We start from the raw sequence: 20080 nt of genomic DNA, 5'->3' as shown, positions 1-20080 counted from the left end.
CGTTTTGGACATCCAAGAGCTGCGGTTTCTTCAGCTGACGGGCAATGAGGATTCTTTTTAATGAGCTCGCTCTCCACCCATTTAAATTTTCATCATTATTTTCAACCCAATGACACCAATCCATTGATTTGAATGAATGTGTCTGCGGTGCTGATTCTGGGGGTGTTAAAAGGATTAATTGTGGCTAGCGGTGCGGCCAACTTTACGCCAAAGGCTTGTGTTCCCTAAAAATTCCTGTAAAGTTCCCAGACAGTAGTTACAATTGAAGTGGTGGCGTAATTTTGGGGCCTACATGGATCATATGTATCTCACGATGCACCCCGTGACTTCTCCCCACAGGAAGTTAACGAACATTGCCTTCAACGACATGAACCCATTTTCCCGAAGGCAGCTGCAGAACCGCAGGGCACATCACCGCGAGCGCCTGCTGGCGAGGCTGCGCGAGCTGGAGGCGGAGCAGGAGAAGTACGCGTCCATGAGCTCGCAGCCGTCTGAGCGCAAGGACAAGGAGCTGGACAACGGAGCCAGCGAGGACGATGAGGAGATCGCCTGTAAGAACCTGGAGGGGACCGTAAAGTGAGATGAAGCCACTACACACGGTGTGGGGATTGAACCCTGGTGCCTGTTATTGGACCCTGAAATGTTTTTTGCAGCTAAATCACACCCACACCAGGACCTTAAAGTATTTTCTTTCATTTTATTACTTTAAAAAACACGATACATATGAAATAATATATATAAAAAAAATCAGACAGAGGGGAAAAGAACAATCTTAGTTCAACATTACAAACGACTTTAGAGCAAGGTAAAAGCTAAGAGCTAGTGTTACACCAGACGGGGAAACTGATGTATTGCCTGTTTCTGGAACAGTTGGCGACGAACTGCATATGCCTCGGCGGCACCGGCAGACGCCCGCTTCCCGCGGCGAAGGGGGGAGCAGAGAAGCGTCTCAGAAGAAGTTATTCGTTTTAAAATAACCATTAAAAAACCCCCCCAAAAAAAGCTTATTGTCCTATCAGCTAAAGTCGGTGCTGAAGTCACAGGAATCTAACGCCGAACAGTTCACATCTTAACCAAGGTGGCTTGCTGATGGCCGGGAAATGAACGAGGATCAGGAATCATGCAGTTTTCTTTTTTCGTGGTGCTCCCTGGAATGCCGCCGTCCCACAACCGTGGCTCGGCAGCACGGGGGCGGGGTGCGTGAAGCAGAATTCGATAGAAAAGTAATAATCAAAATGCACCATTGATGGTGCCAAAACACAGAGGCCTACACAAAGCCAATATACTGTATGCTGCTTTCCTTTTATGAGTTTTGGCAAAAATAAATAAATAAATAAATAAATGTGATCGCGAACAGTCCCTCCCACGCCCAGACACAAAACACACAGACACTTCAGTTCAGATCCCCACCCTCCCTGTAATTAAGCCTCTCCATTTAGATGCATGTGATCTGTACAGTCTCTACTGGTTCAGTTTCAGATTAGTTCACAAGAGTAAGATTTTTTTTTTATTTTTATTTTTTTTCCCCTCTAAAACATTTACAAAACATGTCTATATCCGCTAAAGTCTGCTTTTAACTCACCTATAGATATTTTACACATTTGTCATTTTGTAACGAGTGTTAAAATGTATACCGCCTTGGTAGTGCAATTCGGAACATGCTTTAAGCATAAGAATTGTGTGGCAACCATTAAAATTTGCCCTGTCCTTTTTTTGAAATTCTTGATTCATGCTTCTCACCTTCAAAGCTCCCTCAGAATCCTGTGAGATCCTTTGGAACATGGGTACTATGCCCCCTCGTCCCACCACCGTCTACTCGACCCAGTTTCGCTCAAATTCTTGCTTAGTGAATAAAGTATGTGGACGAAAACAGTCTCAAAAGACGTTTCAGATTCTTAATTTAAGACTACGCTCCAATCTAATATTAATAGTATATTAATACTGATAGGAAAAACAATGAAAACTGCATACATATCAAGTGTGTAGTGTAATCCATGTAATAGAAAAACAATTTGATTTTTTTTTTTTTTTTTTAGTAAACCAGCATTAAATAAAACAAAACCAAAAAATCTAAAGTCAGGATGGTTTTGTTAAGGCTTACAAGCACTGTTCCTATTGGGCGAAAATGACAAGAGGGCTTTACTGTTACTAACCAATCCGGTCTAGCGGAAGGCAGAGCCTGCTGACCCAGTTAAGGCAAAAGATGTGAGTTTGGTGCCTCCGTTCCTTTCCGACCCAACATCGCAGAAATGCCTTGCAAAAAAAAAAAAAAAAAAAGTGTTCTCTGGAGAAATGTAGTGCAAGTAGGAAGACTTCAGTTGGTTTCAGATCGGTTCTGTTTGGCCTGGTTTCTCCACAGACACTGCAGCGCAGCTAACAACTAACACAGCGATGGCTTCATCCGAACCTGCGGCTGGGCGGTGCATCTAAATAATCCACATCCTGGGGTTAACGTTTATATAATCGGAGGCTGAAAATACTTTTAGCCCAGCTCACATTTTCGCCATAAATTATTGCTAAAGCAAACTTGCAACTCATTTTCATTTTCCTTCCAGGCTTGATGGCTGAATGAGTGGAAGATTATACAGCTGCACGCTGTACATGAGTTTCGCTTTTCATTGTAAAACCCAGTACAGTTAAGGCTTGGACTCATAACTGGAAGGCATCATCCATATCAGCTGCCAAACTGTGCCCCCGGTGAATCTGAATAATGAGTCTAAACGCAGAAGGGTTAAAGGTCAGGCCTTGCGCAGTGCCTTGGAGAAAGCAGCTGTGACAGCTCTCTAACAGTCTCGGCCCTTCCTCTGGAAAAAAACGGTGCCGGTGTTGTGCCATTTTGTCCTTTGTTACGAACACAAACATGCATGCAGTAACAGTTTATAGAATCCTTGTCCTCTATTTTTTCCACCCATTTCGTCCTGATTTTCACTGACCTTTTTCACTCACACAACTGACGAATGAAAGCATCCTTGTGCAACGAATTTTCCGGAATATTCCGATGTGGAATTTTCAGACAATTCACAGCTTAACCCACAAACAATTTAAACACATGAATGCACCATATTACAAAGGCCTTGTGTGTCTAACCAAAAAAGAAAAAGAAAGTGGTCTAGGACAGCTGGTAGGATTGTCTGACGGGCAGGATAAAATGATAGAACACCGGCTGAGGTCACAGCCACACCAGGCTTAGATAAACGATTAGGCATTTCGAAGGGGAAGATGGCCCCTGTTCGAAGCCGACAAGACACAGATCACTAGTTCCCTCGCTCACTGCCTCAACTCCCTGTCACGTCTCTGCAGAGTCACCATGGCAACCGTCTCACCTTTGACTCGCCGGCCCTCACAAACAAAAATCATCAAGAACACTTTCAGCTGAAAACAGTAAAAACAGAAATACAAGACACCATCCAGAAAATTGAACATCCGTTAAAAAAAAAAAAAAAAATTAATCAGTTACTGTGTGCAGGCCTCACATTTTTCAGTAAATATGCAAAATATTTCATGCTCAAATGATTAGTAATACTACCTGAAATGGTGATTGGGTCCAAAAATTTTTTTAAATGTCAGTGACTTAAGAGGAAAAAAAAAAAACAGGCTGTAAGTGCTTCATCCTTGCAGGACACAAAGTGTGAGAAATTCAACACGTTTTAATAAAATAAAAATAAAATAAAAAAACATGTTTTGTCCCTTAAAGAAACAGTGATTCTAGAGTGATTAACGCCGCGCTTCACTAGGTGGCGCTGCCTGCCATTTTTGCTGCGCTGCACTAGATGGCGCTAAACATTAATACTGCGCTTCACATGGCATTTGATTTTTTCTTTTTTTAGTCTTATAAAAAAAGGACATCACTACGAAAAATGCATCAGCCGTTTAAAATATGCAGCGCTTCCATATAAAGTGCTTCATTACATTGTTATTTGTTTTTTTTTTTTGTTTTTTTTACAGTTTCTTATTAAAATATTGTTTTCCCTGGAGTGAAACCACAGTAAACATGTTACACGTTGGTAAAAATAAACATTTGGAATGTCTTTTTTTTTTTTTTTTTTTAAGTCCCATTAGGAGATTTTGGTCAAGCTGAAGACGTTCCTGGGGCCTGAAAAAAAAACAAGAATCCACTTAAAAACCAGCGGGATCCCCGCAGCACGCAGTCGGACCTGAAGGAGACCACTTGCAGTGCGGCAGGTGAAATAATCCCACAAAGAGGTGGGTGAGAAGAAGTGAAGCCATGCAGAGCAATGAGAAATGAAGAGGGGCGTGGATGACAGATGCTGACTCACACACGCACACACACACACACACACACACACACCCTGCCTGACGGCTCACACTGAATATTCAAGTTGAACTGAATTAGAACAGAAACAGACCTGCTGCATACTGGATCATTTTAGCGGAACTAACGCTAAGGTCCTTGTCACCTCTCTTCTTTGCCTCTCTCTCTCTCCATTCACACACGTAACTCCATGCAATTGTCTTCTGCGTTAAGGACACCGGTGAAAGGACATAAGGCAAAGTCTTTCAAGTCAGCCAGGGAGAGAAAAGTGCAAAAAAAATAAAATATCCAAAAAATGATTAAAAAGAAAGAAAGGAGCAGAATGGCCACAGAAGGAAGTCTGACGTTAGCCGGCATGCCGGTCAGGTGACCCCAGAGGTTAAACGTCATTGGGAGCATAGGGCAGGGTCGGAGGTTAATTGGCATGCGGTGACGGGCGTGTGCTGAAGCAATGAGCAAAGCAGGAACAGAGTGGAGGTGGGCAGAGACACACACATGAAAAGCACCATGTCCTGTGCCAGGCACACCAGGAGCGTGTCCTCGGACAGAGCCCAGTCCACCAGCACACACACCAGCAGGTAGTAGAGCTGGAACTCCTGCAGGTCCACCCACTCCGCGCCGACCAAGCTCCCACTCACCATTGCAGTAAGCTCCGCCTCTTCCTTGACGCGACCCCGGCCGCGCTCCACGGCGGCCGCCGCCTTCCTGCTGTTTTCCACAAACTCCTACGGGGAGCAAACAGAAGGGGTTTTCAGTGTCTGCGCGTCTTCCCTGATAATAACCTCAGATTTGGGATTCGGGCACCCCATCAACTGTTGAGCAGAACACAAAAGCTTTGTTCGGAGCCGCTGATTAAACCTCGGGAAAAGAACAGAGTGACCTTTCAGAGCCATAATCTCCGCGAGGCGCGCCGATCGCACACGGAAAAATGCCACGGGCACAGGCGGCAAAGACCCAACGACTGACCATGAGGGCTTTGTCCATGTAGAACTCCTTGCCCGGTGTGCCGTCGTTGTATTTGGTGTCGATGGCGAAGCAGAGGAAGAGCACGTCCACCACGATCTCGAAGACCGACAGGAAACAGTGCGCCACCAGGAAGGCGAAGAGGCAGACGATGATCAGCGGAAGGACCCACTCGGTGTAATCCCTTTGGTAGTTCAGTGCCAGCACCCCCGCGAAAGCCGTGGAGGTCACGATCAAGATCTACAGACGTGCAGAGTGGCTCGTGAGCTACGTCGTGTCACCATCGGTCAAGCGGGGTTATTTTTAACATCGCATATTTGCTTTTTTTGGGGGGAAAAACCTGCCTTGCCGAGGAAAAGCACAAAGTCGCCCACGGTGTTGATGGCAGCCACTCGAAGCGCGTTCTCCACCAGGATCACAAAAGCATCCCGAGCTGAGGTGCAGAAGCTCGTGCTGTTGATGGCTGTCGCTGCATATGCGTTCTAGAGGGGTGAAAAAGAAAAACCCGCGCAGAGTTTACATTTACGGCATTTGGCAGACGCCCTTATCCAGAGTGACTTACAACGTGCTTAAGTTACCATCGAAGAAGAGATCAATTCCGGTTCACTAGGACCCCAACTATGAATACAATCTTTTTATTCACTCTGTTGTAGATTCTGTACACAAGTTCGACAATAAGAAAGTTGCAATTTAATCTAAATATTCTTTAGATCCTTTGGGTTATAAAGTCCGCTGCTAGGAATAATCATTCGTTATTAGCCTAATTAAAGGTCCCATATCATGAACATTATTTATTACGTAACATTATTTCTTGTCCAGAAATGGTGATATGTATACAGAGTGCTTTGGCCATTCTGTTTTGCCGTTCAGAGCTCAGACGGTCAGATCTGGAATTTGTTACCTCCCGTTTCTCCTGCCTTTTTCCGCAGAGAGGAAACCCTCTCTCCCACCCCTCCCCTAAATCATTATCTCCACCGACCGTCATGGCTTCCAAACGTGTGAAGAATTCCAGTTGCTCAGCGGTTGGACGTAAAAATGAGCACAGATGTATTTTTGGTGTTGATGACGTCATTTCCACCTTCCCCCTCATTAACATTTAAAGCTGCAGACACCAAAACGGCGCGTCCTGGGGAAATCTGATTGTGGGACTGGATCAAAGTGGCTGTAATTCTGTACCAAATCTGAATTTCGGAAAGAGACTTCAGATACAGTATTAAGGGGACCACTAAGACCTATTTAAAAGCAAATATAAATAAAAAATCACGTCAGGGGACCTTTAGAAATTGTGTTGGTGTGAAGACGGTCTGGCTGCTCACCTGGTTCAGATAGTTGAGGCACTTCTCCAGACACCAGAGACAGCATATACAGGCCTTCACCATGCAGCGCGCACATGCATTCTCCTGAAGATGAACAAAGCGTTCATGAATACAATCTCCTGGGTTTTAACCGGATTTAGGAGTGACCATCATTCTGGAAAATCTGCTACAGGACCTGGGCGAAGGAACTCGAGCCAGCTAACTGTCTGGCCCAACAGTGCTTGAAACTCTCAGGGTGATGAACTTTTAAATGAAAGCAGTAGGAAGATCCTAAACCTCTGATCCACCATGAACCAACTACTGGCAAAGTTGAAATTGGAGAATAGCGGTATCTCAAGCTCATCCTAACGGTCAAACAGTCAAAAGAAAACTGCAGAGAGGAACCTGAAGGTCAAAGGTCCTCAAAATTTTCATACCAACTGGGACCTCAAGTTTCATTTGACATCTTTGGTACTACATATCTGGCACTACATACTATATGCCTTCAGGTCAAGACCAAAGTTCACGAACAACAGCATCAAGACTCCTGATACCTCAGCTGATGTTCTGAAAAAGAAAATATACCAACCTGCTCAAACCTATCCCTAGATGGCCAAGTTCTACAGCGTTCTTAAAGCTGTAGGGCCAACCAGCAGAGTGTGCTTGGTGGTAGTAGCCTAGTGGGTAACACACTCGCCTATGAACCAGAAGACCCAGGTTCAAGTGTCTCCAGGGGGGAACTGTCCCTGTAACTACTGATTGTAAGTCGCTCTGGATAAGGGCCACTGAGCGAAGCGCCGTCCCCACACACTGCTTCCCAGGCGCCTGTAATATCTGCTCACTGCTCACCAAGGGTGATGGTTAAAAGCAGAGGGCACATTTCATTGTGTCACCATGTGCTGTGTTGCAGTGTTCTCTGTGTGTTCACAATGACAATGACTTCCCTTCACTGCCCCAGCTGCTCTTTTACATATTTTGTACTACACTTAACATCAGCAATACACACACACACACTTGTCAGCGATGTTAGCATTTGAGTAGCTGCGCTGTTTCTCACCTTGCCTTTGAGTTGGTTGTGGATGTACATGAGGATGAGGCGTGGGATCTTCACCAGTGTGATGATGAAGGACCCCTTGGCCACTGTGCCCAGATGATACCGTGCCAGGCGTAACACAGATGACAGGATGGGTGTGACCGGGAGCCGACCCTTATCCCTGATGGCGACAGGCAGTTCATTGGTCACTAAAAAGCTAATTACTGTAACATACTGATGTGCTAACTGTCTAATAATAATTTTTTAATGATGGGTGTACTGGGCAGAACAATTATGCCTAAATGTAAAAAAACAATACAAAATTATTTTAACACTGTGAAATAAAACCAGGTGGACAGTAGGGGTGTGTTTTGGCAAGAATCTCATGATACGATACATATCATGATTGTTCACAGAAGATGTAAAAACAGAGCTGAAATACAAGATGCATGTTCTGTGTCGATGACATTACATTAATAAATCAACATAACCCACAGTACATATAACAACTTAAAAAAATAACCAAATGCCTAAATACTAACACATAAAACAACACAGCTATCAAAAAGCGTAAAGAAAAACCACTGCAGTGGACCTGGTAAAGTAGTAGGTGACCACCGCTCCAGCAATGGTCATTTGTTGACATGCCAGGATGAACTCGCTGATCCACACAAGTCCCAGCGCATGGTACCACGTCAGATACTGCAGCCCACCCGTCAAGCGAAACTCTATGAGCCCAGTTTCTTCGTTCTGCACAGGGTTCCCTACAAATGAGAAATATACAAATACCACTGAGCCACATAAGACTGAAATATAATTTTAATGCATTTCAAATCATTCGAGGCATGTTAGCATCACATTGCTCATCACAATGTTCAGAATTAAATCGGGGTATTATCTTTATATTCCACTCAATCATATGCGTTCAGTTCCCTTGATAATCACATGCAGCATGGAAATACATTTTTATTTGCAAATGAAAACATAAATACAGTTCTGTATGTATAAATAAGGGGTTTAGAGTTGCCCTCACCCGAAGTCCCAAGGAAGAGGAGCACTAGGACCCAGTACACCCAGAAAATAAAGAGTGAGAGGAAGGTGAGGAAGGGCTGCAGCACCAGCAAGGGCAGGTGGATGAAGACATTCCCCGCTACGCGGAACAGCGCGATGGTGAGAGCCACGCGCTTCCGCATGAACAGCATCAGCAACAACAAAATCACCTGCGACGGTGGGAAGGAGGGAGGAAGGGAGACGGGAAACAGAGGAGCCAGTAAGAAAGAGAGGGGGGAAAAAAAGACTCGGAGTGATGCAGGAAGGAGAGCCAGAGAAAAGCTGCACTCAGCAAAACAGAAAAAGAAATGGCACCATGTTTGACATAAGTCTCACTGCCATTCACTCATTCTTCCACTTTTTGGGACATTTTTCAAGCTGTTTTTCTGGCCCTGTAATATCCCCTGCAGAGCCCCGGTGAATGGAGAGCTGATGAGATCGGATGAAGATGCTGGAATTGAAAACCCCCCCGCCCTTGCTCTTCAGACTCACTGTGAATACTGTAGCAGCTGTGGCATAGATCAGAAGAGCCTTCGTGTTCTCCCTCGACGACTCCTGCTCCTCCTGATCCTCCTCGGCCTTCTTCAGAAGCGTGTCGTTCAGGTTCAGTCTGTGGTCAATGTAGAGCCACCACAGAACACTGGTGCCACCTACATGAACACGAAACCATTACATTTACAGCATTTACCAGACGCCCTTATCCAGAGCGACTTACAATCAGTAGTTACAGGGACAGTCCCCCCCTGGAGACACTCTGGGTTAAGTGTCTTGCTCAGGGACACAATGGTAGTAAGTGGGATTTGAACCTGGGTCTTCTGGTTCGTAGGCGAATGTGTTAACCACTAGGCTACACAACGCAAAAAGCCAGAGGCTGAGTAGAATATGACTCGGAATTTTAAAGAAATTAGCAGAATATAGTGGTCCTCAAACCTTCTGATAAACCTTCTATCCTCTCAACTCACTGATGGTACACAATCCACACATGTGCAATCGATGCCAGCACTACAATACTCTTTAACCATGGTTTCAGAAACACAATTTTTAAGGCATAATAGGGTTTGAATTTAATATTAGATGCATAATTTGAAAGTTTCCCTATTCGTTGTCTTTCCATTTATTTGCTCCATCTATTTGAACAACGCTGATATTTACCAAATAACAGTTCTGAAAAATGAATAAATAATTGCCTATCAATGCATAAAAAAATCCAAGCAAAACCATTAATTAGGTTGAGAACCACTGGTTTGGTGTGAGTGGGGAGCAGTGGAATATTTGACCCCTCACCCAGAGAGCCCAGGACCACAAGAGCAGTGAGAATCCAGACCAGCAGAGCAGAGATGTAGCGAATGATCACCATCAGCAGCATAGACAACACTAAACGAAAAAAAAAAAAAAACACACACACACACGGTCAACACAGCACATCCAGTTCTCTACGAAAAGAGTGAATTTATCATCAAATCTCCCTGGTGCTCAGGCAGACATGCAGTACGTGCTGCTGCAAAAAAGGGTTAACCACCTAGCGCTAGCACGCACAAGCCGATGATGATCTCTTTGCTGGCAGCCACTCCTGCAATGAGTCTATGCAGGAGGCTGTTGTCGCTCACGAACGTCACCACCGCCTCCGCAAACTTAGCATAGCAGGAGATGTCCACCGGCGTGCAACGGTTGAACACTGGCAAGGGCTTACTGTGGAGACACAGACAAACACAAATGGACAAATAATTATAGCAAGTCTATTAAATGGGGCGTGTCCACAAGCTAGACATTCAATAGCGATAATAAGGATGGCACTCGATACTCAAAACTATTTTCAATACTACAGGGGAGGAAAAACAAACACAATATCTTATAACATTTTTCATAAAGTCACAACTTTATATGTATATATAAATATATACAAGTATACATATGTATGCTACATAAAGAAATGTATAAATAAATAGATTGATAAACAGATAAAAATGGACAAATAAATGAAAAAAATTTATTTTAATGTTCTTGAGGCTACCTAAAACAAGCACTCCTTCGCTTCTCATGCCGCGGACATGAAAAATATATGCGCATTGTTCAATTACATTATTGTAAAACACGGAGAGAGAAGCGAAGCCACAGCCATTCTTATAGTTAACTTAATTATAGTCAGTATTGCTTGATCGTGGCAATTAAACGTTTGAACAACCACTTTACTCCCCTCTCAAAACTCGTATAATTTAAAGTAATGCAGCCGGGGGAGGGGCTACAACGCCTGCTGAAAATTGTTGTAGTTTGCCGGTGATTTCCGTGAACCGACAGACGCAAAACTGTCATTTTAGTATCGATGCCAAATTTTTGTATCAATAAGTGTCTGAGAATCTTTTTTTTTTTTTTTACAACAATACCATGTCAAGTACATACTGTTTTGGGAACATGTCTACATGTGGTCATTCATGCAAATAGCTTGTTAATATTGATCGATTGACTCTTTGGAAATATTATTAACCTGTGCAGAACTCACCTCTGTGGCACAGGAAGTTTGGGGCACTTGGTGAAGCGCTCGGGGTGGCCTGGGTACAAGTGGCCGGCCAGCTCATAAGAACACAGCTCAGTGTCTGGAATTTAAAGTCATTTTAGACTGTTTCATTAGAGGAGGATGACTGGATTCCATTTTGTCTCTAAAAATCGACACAGATAAAAAATTTAATCTGACTTCACGTGGAGGGAGTTCAAGACAGGACAGAACAATCGGGTTCACTCCAGAACTACCCTGCAGACACACACAACTGTGTGAATCTATTCAGAGATCCTGACCCAGCAGAGACAGGGCTGGATGGGACCATGTGTGTGTGTGTGTGTGTGCTTTTTTAATAGCATGCAGACGGGCCTAATACACAACAGAGCCGCCCAATGTAGACAATGGTGACCTTGCAGCAATGGGATCAATGCAGCCTTTGTTCGGTTTACATGTCACGTGTGCCTAGGTGCTCTGTGTGTGGTGTGTGTGAGAGAGAGAGAGAGGTTTGTGGGGCTCACGCCCGTGTCTCCGTTTGTGAGGAAACACTCTGTCCCTTTGAGGGGATGGACACTGGCATGGTCCATGAATCAGTGATTACGTCAGAATGCCACTTGTGACGTGATTGTAAGGTGCCCGGGACACAAACACGCACACTGAAACCTCTGCACAACAATGCAAAGAGTGTAAAAAAAAGAATGGCAGACAACACTATTCATTTCAATTCTGATTTTATGCTTATTTAACATATCTTTCAGGACTGTCGGAAATTAATTCCCCTTGTGTAACGAAATGTAAAAAGAATTAAGGAAGAACACTGTCAGGAGAAATGGAAGAAATGGACTGTATTTTTGTTTAAGCCACAAGTTTGAGGACTGAAAAACATATATGTACATATGGCTGTATATTCATGAATGTATGTATCATGAATATGTAACTCCACATGTGTTCATGCATAGTGACACCTGTAAGGCAATCCAGTCACTAATAATCAGGTTTTTCAAATATTTGAGTGCAATTACATTTATATTACATGGACCTACCTATATAAAATTCAATCAATCAATATTAGACTGACAACTAACCGTTGATCATGGCAAATCTCTTGAGGTCTCCATAGGTCCGCAGCTCCTCGTCGGGGCACTGAGTCACGCAAAGTGCCATCGACTTGATCTTTCGCTGCACAATGTCGATGTTACACGGGTCCAAGAAGAAAACAAACCTGAAGACACAACAGAACACACGACACAAAAATTTACAAAAAAATAAATGAACCCTTTTCCTGCACTGCGCTGACGTTCAGCTCGCTTAATGAAAAGCTGCGCAAGAATCCCAATGTGCTTGCGCTGCTGGTTTAGGAAGGTCAAACAAAGAACCCTGAACTTGGAGAGTCTATCGCCCCAAAACAGACATTAAAAAAAAATAAATAGAGAATATTTTCACATACAAGGGTTACGGTATCAAATCCCGAAACGTCAAAGAGCCACTGAGGTCCCCTTGATCAGGGCAGCGTCCCCACTCCCTGCTCCCCTGGCGCCTGTCACCAAGGGTGATGCAGGGTTAAAGCAGAGGACACATTTCATTGTGTGCACTGTCACGCAAGGAATAGACAACATAAATTATATACAAACGTAAATTCTGACATGTTAGTGATGCATCTTGTGTAAAAACAGTTTTACTTACTTGATTACAATTTTGTTATGTGGTTAGCAGTAGCTTAGCTTAGCAAATATTTTGGACACAATATACTGTGTTTTTGCAGAGTAAAGCCATGTTGTGCACATTTTTGCACTTAACATGAGAAAGAGTGCCGTCAACCTAAACACACACCATCTCAGTGGTCCGAAATCAGAAATCATATCAAGTCAAACATCTGAGGTCATCCCATCGTGACCTTAGATGTAATAAAAAAAAAAAAACATTTTAATAGAATTTAGCCATCCTTCTACCCACTGTCAAATAATTCCAACATCAAGTTGTTCAACCAAAAACCTGAGACATTTAAAAATACACATCTGCCAACATCTCTTCTTTCGATAGAACATCTGAAAAGATTCTGATTGGCCCGTAGAGACTGTTGGTACAGCAGCATCGATCCCAGAAGCCTGGATTAGGGAAATAGACATGCAGTGCCAACGTGCCATGCCTACGCCAGGCTGCCCGCACTTTGCTGGCATGGGCACCGTGCCCACAGCACACCACAAGGGCTATTGTTCTGTGTGCCACTCGCAAACACACACACACACACACACACACACACACACACACACACACACACACACACACACAGACAGATGCAGAAAGGCATGCATGGACACCCCACCAGCCTGCACTTAAGTCTGTCAGCAATAAAATGCCAGCAGGAGGCTAAAGCCAGAAATAAATCGGGACGCACACACACACACACACACACACAACATGCACAACCAAACTGAAAAGAAGTCCTATTCATGATACCAACCACAGCCGGCCCACACCAGCAGCTAACACAACCGCAAAGCATACACAAGCGCCAACTCACAGGTTTAATAAAACCTTTCTGTGTTCTTATTGTCTTGATGTAAATGTTTTTTTTTTTGTTTTTTTTGCACCCACCATAGTTCACAGTACATGAATCGCTGCAATAAAACTGAATGATGAATCCTGGAACATTATTACGACATGTTGACTATATTTCTAAAACGGATACAGCGCTAAGTGCAATTCGATTCTTATGGTATACAAGGAAAGACCTGACGGATTAAACCTCAGAGACCACAACAACGAGCAACTTGAGGGAGGAAGCAAGAAACGGATTAACTGAACCACCAAACTGGTTCATTGTTGGTCACAGTTCTCGTCTCCTGCTGATTTATTTCCTGTACAGTCTAGTAACGTGTATTGCATCTTTGCAAAGTCAAACTTTTAGCTTAACTTTTTGTAGACAGCATATTGACAAAAAAGAAAATTCCAGCAAGATGCATAGCTGTTAAGCCTCGGATCCCACTGGATCACACACACACACTTACGCCAGGACCAATTTAGCATTCCCACTCCCCACCCTAGCCTGGATGTCCTTGGATAAAACCTGCAGCGCTAACCTCGCCATTAAAATGGCCATTAAAATCATTAAGAACCGATGTAATCATACGATGGGTTTACAAAAGAACTTGATGCAATTCCATTACAACGCCGTTATCCCACAGATTAGATCACTTCTGGCTGGTGAGAACAGACTTTCTGAATGAACTAAGGGGATTAATGAAGGGACGGACACTAATGCCAATTAACCAGGTGACCATTGGCCTGCTCAGGTTACTCCCGCACACCAGTTTCAGCTCCGCCCACAACTGGATCAACCGGCATTCCTTATTTGTTCCAGATCTACTCCACTTACGGACGACTGGGCCCATCTGGGATTTGCCACTGGCTTGATCCCCAAACCCGCAAGACCCCCAATTCTACCAGGAATGCAGAGGAGTCAAGGATTATTATAGTGCACAGCAACAAGACAGAACCATTAGGACAGAGTCATTAACCTGTGTTTGCGTCTTCTGTGTGCACATGGATCAGCCATCATTCACATTATGAACTCGTACTGAGTTGGTCCGAGGTTCTGTTGAAGACCTGTGTGTTTACTCGAGACCCCGACACCTTCAGAGAAACTTTTTGGACATTCCCGGTCACAACTTTATTTCTGGAACGATGTTCACTGGCTCCTCATTCAGAGCTCTGCTGATAAAATAGGGCCTGTTTCCGCGGCGGTGCTGAATCGCATTCTGTGCTCCGGTGCAGCAGCTAATGACATCCTGATCAGAGGGACCCTGCATTTAAGACACCCCTGGGTGTACGCAGGACAGCCCATTCGAGCCATGGAGCTCAGGCAGCTACCATGCCGCTGCTGCACATAATTACTGCCTAATGGAGTAATTATTGCAAAACCCGAGAATATCACCGGCCCTCTGGGTAATAATGCCGAGAACGAGGAAGAGAGAGGACGGCCGTGCCTCCCGCCTCCGAAATGTAAAAAACTAAAATAAATAAACTGTGCGTGCTCTTCCAGTTCCTTCAATGACAAAGCCGTTCCCTCTCCAGTCGAGGCCGAGATTAGCCTACATGGACCCGTAGTTACTGTGGGTGATGCATGTGGTAGATCGGGCGCCAAATCTCTGCGCTGGCACCTGTTCGTGCAGCCTGGGCGATTCCAACACACGCACACACACAGGAGAGAACCAGGAGGGAAAAAACCTCAAAGCAAACCCTCAAGACCCTGACATTTTCCCCTGTACCAGTAATTATGGATTAAATCCCAGTGCACCCAGTGCATGGATTTATTATGCATCGCTGCATTAATAACACGTCGCTGGTGAATCATGCGGAGGAGCTGTCTGCGGTGCTGATTCCGTCTGAACCGGAGTCGGGGAGGCGCTGAACAAACGCCCCGACGACAAATGCACTTCAGCCGCGCTTCTCACGCCCGGCCTGAAGGAGCACAGAGCTGTGGGACGCTTGGTGGCAGTGGGGAGGAGAGATGAATAAGAAATTGGCAGATGAGCAGGAGGAGAGGGAGAAGAAGGGGACGGCTGTAAATATTTTAAAATGCCATTTCGCTTTTGGCCCCCCCCCAAAAAAAAAAAAAAAAAAGAATTGCAAGAATTGCCCACTCACTTTTTGTCGGTCTGGTCGAGGCCACTGAGTAGCACGCCCTCTATCTGCTCGTTGCGCTGGCCGCACGTGTTCCCGTAGCTGTCGTACCCAAACACCAGCCTTGCCGCGCCGCCTGTTACCACCGTGAACGCACAGATGCCGCCCTGACGACACAAGAGTGCGCTCATCAGTCATGAAGTCCAGGGCTCCGCCAGGTCAAAGGGACACTTCTACTCACATTTCACACCTCTGCAGACCGTGCCCGGCAAATTTCTATACATTTATTAGTATTCAAGCACGTTGCATGCACCTGTAATACTTTAAATCTTTGCGCGGTGCTCTTAATTTGGCAGGTCCACTTGACGGTGAAATTGGAAAATGTTCTTAGCTAAAAGTCAATGAATCCCAGGTTTAAATTTTAACCGTTTGCATCATTTCTCTTTTGGTGAACACTGAAATATTGTAAAAGTACTGACAAACAGGCACATCCAATGCACCATTTCTGTTTTTCAATATGTGCAAGATGTGTACATATCTCTAATATCTCAAATAAACCTTTATTAGTCCCACAAGTATATTACATGTATATACAGATATTCTTAATATTCTCATCCACAGTTTTACCCCAAGACTATTTATTTGTATAGTGTACTTTTTATATTGTACAGTCGGCATATTCTCTATGCTCTTATCTTGTACAGCCCACTTTCTGCCATGGCCATGTACATTTCCCTCTTGTGGGACTAACCTAAATTCTTTTGTATACAGTAAAGGCCAAAAGTCTGGACACACCTTCTCATTTAATGCGTTTTCTTTATTTTCATGACCATTTACGTTGGTAGATTCTCACTGAAGGCATCAAAACTATGAATGAACACATGTGATGTTCTGTACTTAACAAAAAGTGGAGACCTGACCCCCACAGTCACTGGACCTGAACCCAATCGAGATGGTTTGGGGTGAGCTGGACCGCAGAGTGAAGACAAAGGGGCCAACAAGTGTTAAACACCTCTGGGAACTCCTTCAAGACTGTTGGAGAACCATTTCAGGTGACGACCTCTTGAAGCTCATCGAGAGAATGCCAAGAGTGTGCAAAGCAGTAATCAGAGCAAAGAAACTAGAATATAAAACATGTTTTCACTTATTTGCCCTTTTTTTATTAAGTACATAACTCCACATGTGTTCATTCATAGTTTTGATGCCTTCAGTGAGAATCTACCAACGTAAATGGTCATGAAAATAAAGAAAACACATTGAATGAGAAGGTGTGTCCAAACTTTTGGCCTGTACTGTATATACTGTTTTGTCATTAAATAAAACAATAATAATGTAATATATGTAATATTTTCTAACCCTCCTAACATAAATACATAATCAATTCGTATAATTTACGAATTAATGATGCATCTGAATGTATATGGAGACAGGCTGATGTTGTACCCTCATGTCCATCCTATGTTACCAGGTGTCGACAGGCCTAAACCCCAAAATAAAGAAGGCCCCATTCCCAGCACAGGCGTGAAACGAACCCCGTCTTGACAGCACCGCGCCTGTTAGGCTGAACCGTGGACGCACGGTAATTGCCGCCGAGTCACGGGGCGTTGGTGGGGGGTGGGGGGGGGTGCCGTGCTGTACTCACCATGCCTACGCAGAAAACCACGAAGAGCAGGAACCACGGCATATCCGTGCAACTTCGGTCCTCCAGCGGTTTCCATTCTCTCTTTGGCCGCTGCGAAAGACAAATCATCACGGCTGTCAATCATGCTGGCGGGGTGACCCGGCGCCCCCGTGCAAAACCCTGCTGGGATCTCTCATCCGATTTATGCACGAACGGGCTAACGCGGGCGCTCCGTTCGCGCGGCCGGCAAAATCAAAAGCGTCCGCGGTTCAACAGAGGACGAGTCGGGCATGAAATTCGAACTCGAACGGCCTCCTTTTTTTTTTCCTTCCAAAAAAGATATTGTTCCAGCGCGGCCGCACGCGGTTCGGAAATGATCCGCGACTGCCGCCGTGGCAGAACAGAACGACATGGAACTTTATAAACCAAAAAAAAAACGACAGTGTGGTGAAGGTGACGTGCGCCTCCTTGCACAGGGCCAATAACCCTGCAGGTCCCTGGGGTCAAAGCACCCCCCCCCCCTCCCCCCAAAAAAGGCAACAAAACATCTGAGTTTGCTTCCTTATTGTTATTATTTTTAAAGGGACGCCTATGAACCAGAAGACCCAGGTTCAAATCCCACTTACTACTATCGTGTCCCTGAGCAAGACACTTAACCCTGCGTGTCTCCGGGGGGTGGGGGGTGGGGACTGTCCCTGTCACTACTGATTGTAAGTCGCTCTGGATAAGAGCGTCTGGTAAAACGCCGTAAATGTAAATGCCTATGAAGCGGAGCACCGCAAAAAAAGTCCCAGTTGCAAACCCCACTTACTGCCATCGCGTCCCCCGACCCAGACACTTAACCCAGAAGCGTCTCTGGGACGGGGGCCGTCCCTGTCACTACCGATCGCAAGTCGCCTTCTGATAAACGCTGCAGCGTAATTGCAGCTGTAATTGACGTCCACGTTCCTTACCAGGGGACCCTGGCACAAGGACCGAGGACAACAGGGTGAACGTTAACTGTGGTCAGAATGATGTGAACGCGAAGGCTATACATGCATACATACACACATACACACATATACATATATATATATATATATATATATATATATATATATATATATATATATATAGATCATTAAAAAAAACATGCTTCCTTACACCGTGTTGTATCTGTACAGCGGGACATTAAATCGATCCCGCTCGTTCCCGACACGACGTTCCTCTCTTGTTCGCGGACGCGCCGCTTTGTGTCGCGTTATTAACGCTTTGTTAACGCTTTATTAACAAACACGCAGACGCCGAATCGCGCGAACTGTGGCGGCGAAAAAAAGAAAGAAAGAAAGAAAGAAAGAAAGAAAGAAAGTGCGGACAAAGTAAAACGGGGTGCGCAGGGCGTGTTTTGGTGGGGAAGTCTCGACGCGGTCCCGTCCCTTCCAGGTCGCGGCGGCGGGGGGGGGGGACAACAAAGAACGACGCGCTGCGAATCTCCTGTTTTTTTTTATTTTTGGCCAATTCGGCCTTCCGTGCTGCATATTAATAAGATTAATCGCCGGGAAGCGCTCGGCTAAGCGGCTACCGCGTCGCTCGGACATCGCGGGTTCGTTTCCACGCGGTTTTTCTTTTGTTTTTGTCGTCGTCGTCGTCGTCGATAATTGTATTTTTTTTTATTTTTTTTTTCGGGGCGTCGAGCGCGGCTTACCTCCGTGCTGCCGCAGCATCCCATTGCAGGCGAGGCTTAGCTAGACTTCCGCAGGGCCGAACGCTACACGCCGCAGGACGACAATGACCCCCGACTGGCAGGCAGGCGACGGCGGCATAAATCGCTTCGACGCCCGCGCACACGGTGCATGACCGGCTCGGCCCTCGTCGCGGCCCGGGCGAACGGGATTACTACTCCGGGGCTTTAGCGCGACACATTTCCTGGCGGGGAGCGCAGGTGCTGCCGGAAAGGCGCCGCTTCCGTCCGGTCACGCCGCGGCCGGGCGGAGGACCCCGGCACGGGGCATGTTGGGAGGGGCGCGAAAGTTCGAAATGTCGGCTTACATTTACTGGGAACGTGACGACGACGATAAAGATTAAAAAAAAATTATATATATATATATATATATATATATATATATACACACACACACACACACACACACACATGCAAGAAATAAACGCATCGTCCCATCAGTAACTCTGAAATAGTTTAGGAAGGGGAGTATCTAAAAGTGCAAAAGCAGACAAATAATGACGATTATAAAGTGATTTCATTCATGATCTCCAACATGCAAGAGTCTACAGATATAGAACAAAATTGTATTTCTGCTGAGAGAACAGTAGGATAACCGAGTCTCTTTCTCTGCACACGTCAATACTCAATCAAAGCTTGACATATGTTTTTACGTTACTGACAGTGGTTTGTGCTGGTGCCTAAGACTTTTGCACAATGCCTTATATGTTACACAACCCATCACAGACAACAACGAGCACAACAAGCATTGCATTTAAACCAACTCCCCTGAGTTTCCTGTTAAAGGAAATTAAAAAGGGAATAAAGCTGTCACCTTTTTCCAGCGCCTGGCCAGATATGGATCCGGGGTTGTCCTCCTCTGGTCAATCATGTCTGCCCTGCAGCACCGGCCTGTGTGCGGCGACAGTCCCGGTGCACGGAGATGCCAGCGGGAGCGACAGAGACGGCCATTGTTCCATTGTTCTCTGTTGTACCAGGGAGAGGGAACGTGGTGAGGAATTGCGTGCGTGT

At 45.1% G+C, this 20080-nt stretch overlaps 2 protein-coding genes across 5 annotated transcripts in view; one reads left to right on the top strand and one right to left on the bottom strand.

Moving 5' to 3' along the window:
• The window catches only part of tbc1d2 (TBC1 domain family, member 2), a 17289-nt gene extending 14991 nt beyond the window's left edge, over positions 1-2298 (top strand). For both annotated transcript variants that reach the window (XM_028961071.1, XM_028961072.1), the window contains one exon: positions 340-2298. In XM_028961071.1, coding sequence (XP_028816904.1) covers positions 340-580 — 241 coding nt within the window. In that variant the 3' untranslated portion in view covers positions 581-2298. The remainder of the gene's footprint in view (positions 1-339) is intronic.
• Positions 684-20080, bottom strand: slc44a1b (solute carrier family 44 member 1b). 3 transcript variants are annotated; one of them, XM_028961073.1, is made up of 16 exons: positions 19884-20080; positions 17371-17460; positions 15753-15895; positions 12191-12327; positions 11112-11205; positions 10134-10303; positions 9899-9988; positions 9107-9264; positions 8598-8784; positions 8160-8328; positions 7589-7745; positions 6553-6636; positions 5581-5718; positions 5240-5476; positions 4912-4998; positions 684-4093 (listed from the first exon to the last, which is right to left on the bottom strand). In XM_028961073.1, exons 1-16 carry the CDS (start codon positions 19938-19940, stop codon positions 4070-4072), a joined length of 2022 nt encoding a protein of 673 aa, XP_028816906.1. In that variant the 5' UTR covers positions 19941-20080; the 3' UTR covers positions 684-4069. The 3 variants fall into 3 exon arrangements, with proteins under 3 accessions (XP_028816906.1, XP_028816907.1, XP_028816908.1); XM_028961074.1 differs by lacking the exon at positions 19884-20080 and adding an exon at positions 19034-19321; XM_028961075.1 differs by lacking the exon at positions 19884-20080 and adding an exon at positions 18493-18648.

The sequence above is a fragment of the Denticeps clupeoides genome, chromosome 18 (assembly GCF_900700375.1).
Source record: "Denticeps clupeoides chromosome 18, fDenClu1.1, whole genome shotgun sequence".
Taxonomy (NCBI): domain Eukaryota; kingdom Metazoa; phylum Chordata; class Actinopteri; order Clupeiformes; family Denticipitidae; genus Denticeps; species Denticeps clupeoides.
The sequence above is the reverse complement of the archived record's forward strand: the minus strand, read 5'-3'. Positions and strand labels throughout refer to the sequence as shown.